Source organism: Parasteatoda tepidariorum, chromosome 9 (genome assembly GCF_043381705.1).
Source record: "Parasteatoda tepidariorum isolate YZ-2023 chromosome 9, CAS_Ptep_4.0, whole genome shotgun sequence".
Lineage (NCBI taxonomy): Eukaryota > Metazoa > Arthropoda > Arachnida > Araneae > Theridiidae > Parasteatoda > Parasteatoda tepidariorum.
In genome coordinates, this window is record NC_092212.1 from 72,958,205 (window position 1) to 72,972,425 (window position 14,221).

The 14,221-nt window shown below is 29.4% G+C and overlaps 1 protein-coding gene across 1 annotated transcript in view; it reads right to left on the minus strand.

The window, feature by feature from the left end:
* Positions 1-14,221, minus strand: part of LOC107446160 (uncharacterized) — a 67,501-nt gene that overhangs the window by 27,052 nt on the left and 26,228 nt on the right. Inside the window, exon 2 of the mRNA XM_016060732.3 lies at positions 4,451-5,847. Within this exon, the coding sequence (XP_015916218.2) occupies positions 4,451-4,664 (214 nt within the window). The 5' untranslated portion in view covers positions 4,665-5,847. The remainder of the gene's footprint in view (positions 1-4,450; positions 5,848-14,221) is intronic.

A 14,221-nucleotide genomic window follows, 5' to 3' on the forward strand; every position in this document is an offset into this window, starting at 1 on the left:
TATATATATATATAATGTTATGCCTTTAAAGGCTGGATAGTTGAAGAGAAGAATTGAAGATAAAAAGGCATTTTATTACGTAATATGGAGTATAGAAAACAGTGTACGTGGGATATTTACATTGATGGTTTCCCCATTTCTGGGATTGTTTGGATTTGACCCAGATTATCTAGCCATGGAAAATATGAAAAAGACACGCAATTTTGCCTGTCTCGAGCTTATAAAGAGAGGTCCTGAACGGGAAGGCGTTGCAAGCATCTTCTCATCTCAATGAAACGTCATTCAATTAATAAAATTTAAAAGTTTTGATTCGCTAAGAGGATAGCGCCACTCTGATTCTGAAAACTTTTTGAGACTATCTTAATGTGACTTCATCAACTAATTATTGCCCATTAACTTCAGAAAATAATCTTTTATCTTTCCGTATCTGGTTCATCTTGACTTTTTATAGCTCTTTGTGAGAGACCTTTGTGTTCTAAATCTTAAACTTGATAAGAAACATATGTTTTAAGCTTATCAGTTAATATAGAAAGACTCGAAAGAGAAATTCAATGATAAGGTTGTAAGATGCAATGAAATCGTTGACAATACGATAGTTTTAAGTTTCAAGCGCATCCACCAACCAATCAGAAGTGGGAAAGTTATTAAATTGAAAATTATTGTTACTTTAATTATTCCTTTCAAAAACAAAAGCTATAAATCTCTATATAATATAAAATTTACAATGGTCTGGCACAGTTTTCCATTGTTGTTGGTGCTTTTTCATTAAGGGGAAAATAATATGGTAGGATCCAGTTTTCCCACATTAATTTCCATGTAATTTTGGTAGTTACCAGGATAAAATTAACATAAGTCATAAGGTATCGTTTTTCTAAAAAGTATTTTTGTATTTGTTTTTTAAAGAATTATTTTTTTTTATTCGACTCTGCCATTATAAAATTTGATTTTTTATTGTTCTTTATAAATTTAAACTAAGAACTAAAACAATTGTTTCTCTATTATAATGTAATTGTATGATATTACCTTAATAAGCTACATTTTAAGATAAATTCATTTAAATCTGAGTCTGCATTTATTAACCTTATACAACTATAATTTTTGGTGCAAAATTACAATAGTATAGTATTGTAAACTGCAGTAAAAGAGATTTTTGAAATGATGAACATTCAATCAACTTCATCTGCAATGTGATGCCCGCACAAATTATATTTATTTTCTGAATCTGTTTGGTAAACAAATATTAAATGACTGTTGTGCACTCGTTAAATTTGCAATAACAATTTGTTTTTGAATTTAAATGATATTTTTTTTTAAAAAGAAAGGATTGCTGAGAAATATTATTATGTTTACTGATAAATCTTAATTAAATCACCAGGGGAATTTTTGGCCGTGGGAAGTTCGAGTACAAGCGTAAACAAACAGAACTCCTTTAGTAGGGGAGAGTGGGGTCAATTGTAACAGGGTACGATTGTAACAGAGCAAAAATTTCGAGTGTCGGGTTCTAGATTTGGTTCCTAGGTGGCGCACAAGGTGCATTTAATAAATCTACATGTACACCCCTTATGGCAACCATTTTTATGTACTTTTGAAAGAGTTACATCACAAAAGATATTTTCACGCCACGCAAGTACTTTTTTTGGTATTAGAATATTATATTGTAACAAAGTAATTTTGTTTAAACAAATAAAAATTAGTAACCGAATATGTAAGTGGACACCTTAATTAACATTTCAATAAAAAAAAGATTAGTTTTGCTAATTAACTAGCATTGTTTTTAACAAATGAAGCTGAAATGGCGTCTTGGGGACAATTGTAACAATAAGTAAAGGGACGATTGTAACAGCTGAAAATAAATAATCTTATGTTTACAAACCATTACTTAACTCTTTAAGAACCACCAATAGTTTCCTATATCATTTATATTATGTTGCATGTGCATTATTTTATTTGTCACCTTTCACAGCATAAATTAAAATTTTTAACCCCTTAAAGTTAAAAGTTTAACCCTTTAGGTCTCTGCTCATTATTATTTTTACTCCTAAAATATCACTACTATTTTGATCAATAAAAAAATATATCACAACTATGATAATATGTATAATTAACTATGTTTTAGTTGAATTTATGAACTGTTACAATTGACCCCGTAAGTGGGGACAATTGTAACAACTGCACGACTGTCAAAAATTGTTAATAACTAATATAATAATATTTAAAATCAGGTATTTATTTTTTTTCTAGTAGAGGATAGTCTACTTTACTCGTCTGTCAATTAATACTAATAATATATTGGATTTTTTTTTTTAGTTAAAAATGGCTAAGTAAAAAATGTTACAATTGACCCCACTCTCCCCTATACATACTTCAAGTGAATAATTTCTGGAAAAACTGTTTTATGCCAAGAAACGGCACTTATTACAATCAAATAATCTTTACGAATATTACACGAAAAAATATTTCGCCCATTAAAATAATTTTAAATTATAATTATTTTTAAAAAAATTAAAGCAATTATAAGTCTACAGCAACATTTATAGTTTCACTTTCCAATTTTGTAAAGCCTCTCCTAAATTTAAACATAGTTAAAAGTTCCTTAATATATATGTTTAATCCTCCAATAATGTAATCAATTTAAAATAGTTTTCCAGGGATTTTATGTTAATTACTTTCATGCTCGTTAAGAATTTGATGGCAAATTATGTGCCGACCTATTTGTATAAGATAGAAATTAAAATTTTAGAGAAAAATTTACAATTAATTTAAGGGATAATATGCTGTTTATGTTGGCCAATCCAACTACTAAATCTAAAATCAGCAGATTTCATTTAAAAATAAATAATAATAAAAAAATATAATAGCGTCTCTATTTTTTTAAAAATTTTAATTATTTTTTCAAAAATCACAATCAAAAATTAGGTAAACAGAAATTACTTAGAGCATTTTTTGTGAATTTAATCACATCTTTGTTTAAAATATTTAATTATGTCCATCATCATGTGTACGTTTAGAGTAAGAGAGAGATTTTTAAATAATATTTTGTATATAGTCTTTAATAATCACTTCATTCAAAAAGTTCATGTTTAAAAAATGAAATCGAAAAATTCATGTAATCGTAAAGTTCATGTAAAAAATGTATTCTGTAATTAAAGTATTAGTTTCGTTGCATTTAAAGAGATTTATGTGTACCATGCGTACCATGTGTGTAAATTATGTATACCATGTTTCTACATTTCTTCTTATCATGTATTTATTAATGTATTTTAAGTCCGCTTATAATAAAAAACTTAACAATATTATTAGTAATGGATAATACAAAAAAAAAATCACCTGTTTTAACAATGGTAGAAAGTTTAATATTTTTTTCATTAAATTTGACACAATAAATTTTTTTTTAATTTTTAAAAAGGTTGGTGTCGGGTGTGAAGATATCGAAAATTACGTACGTTTTAGGACATAAATGACTGTCCTCGTCCGGTTACGGGAGTGTTCGCTTTGCGGATCGGGTACGTAATAGTTCATCCGTAGAAAATTCATTGAGAATTAAAAATATGTACGTAATGAGAAGCTTCCGTTTTGTTGGAGTGTCTGTAGCCAGAGGTTTCACTGTACTTATAGTTTTAAAATCTCTTGATAACTAATATATAAATGTTTGTTCATTTTATCATATACTAATGTACTCCAAACATTTTTCGAATTACCAGTATTAATAAGCAATCAATTTTAGTAATAACTGTATAACCGACCGGCCTGTGTAGGGGGCAGGGAACTGTCCTTGCATCAGAAAGGTCCTGGGTTTGAATCCCGGGCAAGGCATGGATGTTTCTTTTTCTCTCTGTGTGTTCTATGCCCTTTCTCATTTGTGTGTGAATGTGACTCGCCTTACAAACAGGTTGTGGTTGTGTGAATGGCGTGGCAGAAGTCGAATTCCTGGCCATAGATGGCGCCACTGAAAAAAAGGAACAATCGCAACTCCACTGCCTAAAACAAGCATACGACCAAAAAAAAAGATAATAACTGTATAAATACTACTCATTAATACTAAGTTTATTTATAATACTTATTAACAATGATATTTCTGTAGTTAAAATTGATTTAAAATCATAAATATTCATCTGACCTAAATTATAACGGAAGGCATTTGGGATATATAATAATAGGAAACATTTTTTAATTCCTTAGGCAAGCTTTTTTAAATGTAGAATGCAATATACTTTTCATGAAGGAAATATAATTTTTTTTCCGTATTGATCTGCAAACTACTGCAAATTCTAAAGAATTATAAAGTAATTATCTGAAAAAAAGGCACTTAGAAAAAGTTTCATAAAAAATGTTGCTTTGCATCAAGTTTTTCATTATATTGAAAAGAACCTTCAATTTTTGACTCACAATTTATCTTGTTTAATAGATAAAATATCTGAGTAATATTGAAGCAAAAAGGAAATTCACGTACTTGTGCAGTCAGGGGGTTCATCAGATCCATCAGGGCAGTTTCTGATCCCATCACAAAATTTATTCAGTGGAATGCACTTCAATCCTCGATCCAGGCTATGGCAATTCCATTCTCCGCTACCGCATCGACCACTGTAAAAGTCAGTCAAACATGCGATTCCGATCACACCGATGACGATGAATGTCACCTTAATCGTAATCAAAGACCGTGACATCCATCCAAGTGAACCTGAACTATCAAAATGTTTAAAATCGGGAAGATAGTTGTCTCCAATAACTATCACACTTTATAATTGTGTTTATTGCAATGGAGTTTAACATGTCGCTTTTTCATGCAAAAAATACAGTTATCTTTCGTTAAGACTCAGTTGATATTGTTTTCCTTTAAGTTGTTTGCTGAAGCTGTAGAAAGTATACAAACTTTTTTCTAGCACTAGGTGAAATTTATCTTAATCAACTCCAGAATTAAGAGGTTACAAGTAGGCTTATCAGAGCCGTTTTAAACAATCATTTTTAATCGGTTGACAATACAGTTTATAATGCAATTATAATTTTGAAATTCAGATTTTATATGTTATGAAACCAACAAACCGTATCTTACTAGAAATTTCTATTATATCTAGTAATATATTCCCTAGTGTATGTTCTAGTAATATCTTTTACTTATTTTCACTCTTTTTATGCCATGAAGTTAAAGCAGCTTAATTGCATCACTTCATAAACACTTTAGATATAATGATAGATTTCTTCATCTCACTACATTTTATGCATATTAGCAAGTCACATTCTTCCTTTTAAAAAAGCGTCTATGCATATTTATGGATCAGCCATTTCTTAAAATTCCAAAATGTATCATTAGCACTAGTGGAACTGATAGATGCAAGTACTTTACTTGAAAAAATATTTAGTAGTCACTAAATTCTTAAAAAGCTTCATTAGGGAGATGAAACCATTATTTTTAGATGATGAATTACTTAGTTTAAGCTATATTGCTTCATTATTCTGAGTATTTTCTTTTGATAAATAACTTAAAAAGGAATTTTTTAGCTTTTTAAAATGAATGATATTATTTGCTTATTTATTATGCCAACAGAAATGAGATATATTTATAGTTTCTATTAATCTGAAATTTTTATTAAAAATAATAGAGCGTCAAATTTCAAGAATCTTTAACAGTTTCTTGTGCAATTATTATGTTGAATATTATTATTTAGAAAAAGTGTTTTACGTTTCATTTATATGAACATAGCAATATAAGTAACTATGAGACTAATTTTCCTATTGATGCACTAATATCGATTCAAACACTCTCCTGAAAGCAATACATCTTCGCAATAGTCACTCTTCATGAACATCTCATTCTTAGCAATATGGCTTTTCACCCATTTCTTTTCGTGCCTGTAAAAAAAGTTTAATTGTTACAAATGTTTAGTACTTTTAAAATCTATAAATATAAATATTAAACATTAACGTTGCAAAATATGATGAAAAAACTTTTAAACGATATTATGATTACTTGACTTCAAAAATATGCAGATGGAAATAGTTCCGACAACAGGCGGCAAAGTTGTATGACAGGAGCACAAAAGCTTGTACAAAGAATTAATTGCTTTGACAATGTCTGTAACTATGCAAGAAAATAAGGTAAGTACCAGTAATTTTTTTCCAGTGTTGAGTATGCGATATTGTATTAGCCGCCTAGTTTCTCGATTTAATTTTATTTTTAAAATATTGTGCTATATATATATATATATGTATGTATGTATGTATGTATGTATGTATGTGTGTGTGTATATGTGTGTGTATGTGTGTGTGTATATGTGTGTATATGTATATATGTATATGTATATATATATGTATATATATATATGTATATATGTATATGTATATATATATATATGTATATGTATATATGTATATATGTATATGTATATATGTATATGTATATATGTATATGTATATATGTATATGTATATATGTATATGTATATATGTATATGTATATATGTATATGTATATATGTATATGTATATATGTATATGTATATATGTATATGTATATATGTATATGTATATATGTATATGTATATATGTATATGTATATATGTATATGTATATATGTATATGTATATATGTATATGTATATATGTATATGTATATATGTATATGTATATATGTATATGTATATATGTATATGTATATATGTATATGTATATATGTATATGTATATATGTATATGTATATATGTATATGTATATATGTATATGTATATATGTATATGTNATATATATATATATATATATATATATAAAGCTTTATGTTTTTAAAAATATTAAAAAATTATTAATGCGTATTGGGAAAGAATAAATTAATCTTGAAAACACTTTAATACATTTTGCAACATATTTAATTTCGTATAGCGTATTTTAAACCTCTCATGAAGCAACGGATAATAGCTTGATTTTCTAATCAAAAGGCCAAATATTACATATGTAATGACTACATGAATGTGCGGCCGAATCAGAGAGCTTTCAATCTGGCATGGTGTTTAGGATCGCGTAAATTCCTGATGAATGTTTAACCAAACTAACTATAATGTCTATTAACTATTACAAAACATATCCCTCTGACAGTCCTCTAATAAGAGGATTTGATAGTTAAATCTATTGAGTTGCATCAGTAGAAGTATTTATTATAATCATTAAGTTATTTAATTTGGTATGTATTAAAAGAAAATTCTGAACATTTTATTTTGATGGTGATAAATAAAATAGTTACGGAACATACTTTTTTATTTTTTCTAAAACGTCATTACCGAACATGATTTTTAAAGATACTGTGATTTTTTGGCTGTATGGAGGTCGAGGAGGTAGCCTCATACCAGGAACGTTCCGGGCTCGAACCCCACTTCGGGCATGGATGTGATTTCTCTCTCTCCGTGTACTATCTGTTTTTCTTGTGTTAGTGGGGTGACTTTGACCCATCAATATGGTGCTTTAAAAACAAAATTAACGATACAGTCCGTTAAGTACCACGTGACGCCGAAATTGGTGGGCATTAGAAATATAAACAAATTTTGTTAGCAACTTTAATTTTTTTTTAAAAAAGAAAATTTTTCCGAATTAAATATAGTTCGTAAAATAGAGCAATTAAAATAATGATTTAAAGACTTAACGATTCCAGGAATATAAAAAAAAACGAAACCTCCCTGTAATAATGGAATATATTGAAAAAGAACGAAATTGTATTTAGATCATGAATATTATTATTAATTAAATGATGAATAAAAATATAATTCAAAGTAAATAATAAACAAATTAAGTCTGAAAATGGAATCGAAAGGAATTAATAAAATTAGGGGGAGCATGAAAATTTAAAAAATGTGTTAGTGCAAAGCAGAATAGCAGTATGGCATTAGATTCACTGGTCAAACTACATGAGGTTGATATTGAACAGGTTTCTACCACTAAATTTCGAATAAGGTGGGCACAGTGAAGAAATCAAAGTTAAGAATTACTATAAATGACTTTCAATGTCCAAGCACAGCTTTTAAAACAGTACTGAAAGTTTCCAACTGAAATAACAGATGTCCCTAAGACTATGAGAACTAAACCCCTATGACCCAAAATGTACTGAACGCATGCAGGATATATTGAAGAAAAAAATGCATGAATGAAAATATGATTATTTTCATTGAACAATTTTTATTTTTTTAATTTACTAAACAGTTCAAAAAAACATGTACTTTGCACCCAAAAAAAAGGCTACCCTAAATAACTTTTGATCTAATAATCGGATCATCACTTTCAAGGACTCAATCTTAATGATTCGAGAGGGTAACATAAAATATGCTAAATATTTAGAGCAGACCATATTTTAAGTTACGAAATCTGGCATAAAAACGTACACCCTTGTGCAAATTAATTGAAACAAACTCAATAAATTCAGAAAACTAAGAGAAAATGCTATTTTATTTAAATTTATACAAACTCAAAAATTTTTAGTATATAATATGATCTCCACGACACTTTATTAACATTTGGACACGATTCGGCATGGATTCCACTAATTTTTTACAGTCATTTATAATATTTGTGTCCTTGTACCACACATGAATTAACGCCGTGATTAGCTTCTCCATAGTTGTACAGTCCATATTTAATAGGCGATTCTTGCATATGGCCCAGAGATTCTCAATTGGGTTGATATCCGGAGAGTTCCCTGGCCATTCCAATGTCTCAATTTGATTCTCAGACATGAATTTCTTGACAATTTTGGACGTATGGCAAGGAGCTAAATCCTGTTGAAAAATCCCTGTTCCATCAGGATATCGTTTCTTCAACTCCGGAACAACTTTTTTACCCAGAATAGTAATGTACTGCTCAGAACGTATCATACTGTCAATAGGCTGCAAAGGTCCAACCCCATTGTAACTGAAACAACCCCAAGACATCTTCTTTAAAAAACACGAAAAAAAAAGTTTGTTTCAATTAATTTGCACAAGGGTGTACTTCTCTGAATGAACATACTTTTTTCTCGACTGATTCAGATTTCTGACTCCCAAAATATAGGGGTTGCAGCAATCTGGGAAATATGGTCCCCATAGTTTGGTCAGGAGAGTCTTCCCTGGAATCCTGAATTTTAATTTATTTTACTTTTTGCGTATTTCGCCAAATTTCAAGAACTTTTTAAGCGAATGGAAAAATTTTTGATCACAATTATAAAATTCGTCTATCCGAAGATAATTCCATGCAAAAAATGGTTTTTAGTAAATACGTATTATTGTTCTATTACATTCAATAATAGTCAAACAAATTTCGTATTGCAAGGTAAATAACTTTTTATACCGTATCAAACTATATGCTACACTTCAAAGTACAAAATTTGAGCAAAATCGGTCAAATGGCTCCTGAAAAATCAAAATTTTAATGAAGTATTCGATTTCTCAATTAATGAAGCATTCGACCAATTTCACTCAAGCTTAGTATTTTGCCGTGTAAAATTACCTGCTTTAAAATAATAAAATTTATGCACATGCAATTGAAAAATTTTTGGACTAGTATTAAATAAAATAATAAAAAATTATAAATATTTACTAAAGTTTATTTTTTGAATGGAATAATCTTTAAATAAACAAATTTTATAATTACGTGCAAAATTTTTTCAATTCGCTTCAATAGCTCTCGAGATCTAGTGAAATTTAAAAAAAAGTTAAATCAACATCAAGGGTTTTGAATTTGGATCACTTTCCTGGATTGGAACCATCTCCAATCTGGGACCATATTTCCCAGATTGCTGCTAAACCTTATATTTCAGGACTCAGAAATCCAAAATCTATTGAAAAAAAAAGTCTTTATTCTGAGAAAGTGCGCTTTTGTCGAATTTCGTAACTTAAAATAATGTCTGCGACCCCATCGAATCATTAAGATTGAGACCTAAAATGTGAAGATCTGATTATTATATCAAAAGTTATTCAGGATGTTCCATTTTTTGGCACACTGTATATATGCCTATAAATATATCGAGAAATGGGTGACAAAAGAGTAATTTTGAAGTTTTAAAAATGATTTGCAAGCAAGTATTACACGATAAAAGATACAAGAGAAAGATGCATATACATACCCTCCAACTTATGAGGATTTTAAAAATAATTCTTTCTAGTGGTAGCGAACCAAAGTAGAAATTTTTAAAGCAAATGGATCTCTCATAAAACTTTTATCAGAACTTAAGAATCTAGCCATATGGCCTGCTCCTTAATAAGTAATAGTGGACAAGTTATGCTAAAATTATTTTTTTTTAAATATTAAGACATTAATTTTGCTACCGTCAGAAAAGAAGATTTCTGAAACTACGGAAATTCCGTAGCAGTTGGAGGGTATGCATATAGTGTTAAGAAGATAAATACAAAGAGAACACTTATTTGCCGAAACTAATACTAAGGAAAATATAAAATGAAATTTCTTAATATTAAAGAAGCATTCAAAGATACAGATATGAAAAACTTTTAAATTACCGATGAATAAAAAATTTTAGGAATTTGTGTTAATATTAAAGCCAAAGAAAAAAGATATAGAAGAAACGAATTAATTCCCTCGATATGGCCCTAAGTCCGCATCTTGGAGAGACCAAAAAGGCAGAAGCTACTCCCCTTTGCTGTAAGAAAAGAAAATGGCTCAATATTCATAATAAAATCGTTGACTGAGAACATTACAGACAAGCGATGACCAATTAAATTTCAAGAAACTGCGAATTTGAAAAGAGGACACTTAAGATGAGGGTAAGTTAGCCCTAAAAAATAAATGAATAAAAAGAAATTAACGCCTACAGTCTGCGATTTCGTGTGAAAAACTAAGTCATAAAATACTATCAATGACATAAGACGGCAAGACGAAACAGGCGAGAATAGAGGGGCTTTTTTCACACACCCAGGAAATTTAATATCAAACAGGAAATGCAATGACCATTGAAAGTAAAAAGGGGCAAATAGAAAGGAAAGATTCTTTCCCAAAAGGAAAGTGAAATTTTACGAGATAAAAAATAATATTTATAATATTTATGTTTAGATTTAGAAAATTCCTTTATTTAAGAAAAATAATTTTAAAAATTTCGCATAGAATAAACTTACTGTTATGAAATTAAGGGCAATAATTGGTTTAAAATAATTGAAAGAAAAGCTTTAAATAAGCGAGTAATTGCAACATTACGCTAAAAGTGTAGTTGTTAAAGGGAAGCATTTTGTATCATATTTTTTCTAATGACGAATTAAATACTAGGCTAGAAAGTTGTTTACCACTTAACTATTGTATTTCTGGATTAAAAATACTTTATATTAATATTTTTTTAAATACCGGATTTGATAAATTTATAAAACTGAAATAACTAAGCCAAAACGATAATTATTTGTGGAGAGAGATTATATGAGCCCAACAGATTAAAAACAGCTTTGTTTCTCAAGGACTTTAGCTTTGGATTATAAAGTATAAAATTAAGAGATTTTTTTAAAAATTAGAATTGCTTTATGATATCTAACCCCGATCCGATCCTTTAAATATCAGTTAAACATGTTTCTTCAACCAGTTAACCTAGGACTTGAATTTTAGAAATCTACTTATTGAGCGTAAGTGAAACTAAATAGAAAATGGTCTTATTATAAAGTTCACGAAAAACTTAGTACCAAGTTTCCTTTGACAATTATAACATATATAAGAGAATGTCTTTTTACCCAAGATAAAGAAAATAGTGATAAATAGTTTATAATTAAAAGTAGTTGGTTTAGGACTGCAAGTTCTCCATTGCCTTACTGCATAATATATTCAGCAGTTCTATTGATGACATAAAGGAAACATACGACCAAATAATATTTTTAATGTATTTTATTGGGATTTCAAACTTTGTCAATGATAATTTTTTTATATTACTTTACATTACTCGCCGTCTATACACGCTATACACGTGAGAATTGTTGCGACGTGTTTACACGTTAAGCGCATTCAACTGGTTAATTTTATACTTCCAAAAGTTATACATAGTATTTATTTCTTGTATTGTTTCACGTAAGTTGAACTTATATTTAATATTAGAATTTTTATGTTGTAGGAAGTTTTAATTTTGAACAGAATTGGGTTTAGTCAGATTTGAAATCAAAAGCCATTCCCAGTCATATACAGGGTGTTCATGAATAAAAATGACATTCATGAAGTCTTTTTCCTAAATTATGTACCAGAATTTCATGAATATTAAGTAGTAGGCATTAATGAGGTAATGCGTTTCAACTAGAAGGAAAGATTCTAATCCCTCCACAAGATGGCGCCGCTTCCCTAAAATTTGGCCTTTGACATCACCAGTCTTGTACACATTCAATTTTTGGTTTTGTGGCGATACCGTCAAAGACTTAGTTTACATCTGTTTCCGGAGTTAAAATATTGTATGGCACGCCATGTGCGTCACGTTTCCCGGAATACTCTACTTTAGATTATTGAATATGAAATATCACACAGATTGCAGAAGACATTGGAAGTCATATTCAGCAGGTTTTTCAGCGGAGGATCTTTAAACTTTGGATACTATTGTTTTCTTAATTTTTTTTCCATGTATGGCACGCCATGTGCGTCACGTTTCCCGGAATACACTATTTTAGATTATTGAATATGAAATATCACACACATTGCAGAAGACATTGGTAGTTATCATATTCAGCAGATTTTTCAGCGGAGGATCTTTAAACTTTGGATACTATTGTTTTTTTAATTTTTTCTCCATGCATGGCACGACATCTGCGTCACGTTTCCCGGAATACACTACTATAGATTATTGAATATGAAATATCACACAGATTGCAGAAGACATTGGAAGTTATCATATTCAGCAGGGTTTTCAGCGGAGGATCTTTAAACTTTGCATACTATTGTTTTTTTTAAATTTTTTTTCCATGTATGCCACGCCATCTGCGTCACGTTTCCCGGAATACACTACTTTAGATTATTGAATATGAAATATCACACAGATTGCAGAAGACATTGGAAGTTATCATATTCAGCAGGTTTTTCAACGGAGGATCTTTAAACTTTGGATACTATTGTTTTTTTCAATTTTTTTTCCATGTATGGCACGCCATCTGCGTCACGTTTCCCGGAATACACTACTTTAGATTATTGAATATGAAATATCACACAGATTGCAGAAGACATTGGAAGTTATCATATTCAGCAGGTTTTTCAGCGGAGGATCTTTAAACTTTGGATACTACTGTTTTTTTTAAATTTTTTTTCATGTGTACTCTATAAGTCCCAATGCCCCACCCAGTGTTGATTTTTGGAATAATTTTATTAATTTGCTTGATAAAATTTTGTCTAATTTTCGTGGAATTCTTCTGCATAATTTTTGATACAGAATACTCAGGAATGATACCTTTTCTTGGCAACATATATTTCTATTGAATCATTTTATCTTTAAACTTCCTATATATATGCACGTAAATTCCTTTTACACACCTGCCAACTGCTAAGCGTTTTGCAAAATATTTTATAGAGCTGCAAACATTTAAAAACGGAAGCTTTCAGAATTTTTGACAATTTTCCCAACAGAGCCTCACCACTAGAAAGTTGAAAAAAGTGGCGTTTGCATGTGAAATTTTAAATTCAGACGGGACGCGTCATTTTGATGCATTTCGAGTTTTGTAAGGAAAATTATAAAACCTGTCTAAATTTTTATTTTATCTCTTGTAATGACTTTTAACCATTGATAGAAGTAAATATATATTGAAGGCTATTTCCTTCAAAAGCGTTAAAATATTGAAATTCTCTTTGTGGTATACCTATCTCTACGGATATGCGTCAATTCGACGCGATCGTAATTTAGACAAAATTTTGAGTAAACATGCAAACATAAGAATGTACCGAATAAGAATGTACCGACAATACTTCGATCCGTTATCTTGATCTCAAATGAAACAAGCGATAAACAACTGTTGCCGATAAGCAATAATAGAAAGAACAAACGCAGAAAGACAATTGATGTCAGAGTGTCGGATTTTGAAGTTTCAGTTGCTTAGTTCGAGTAGTGAAAAAAAAAATACTACAGTGCAGAACCCATTATCCGGAAATCAGAAAACCGGAAAACCAAAAAACCGGAACAAAATTCGATAAATTTTCTCGCCATTTTCTAAAATAGTTTTCTTTTTCCTCGTAAGATTTTACGATTTTTCTTTCTTTTTTTAAAGATGTTTACCTTACCATCATTTTGGAAATAATCATTAGTGTATTATATATTCTAAAT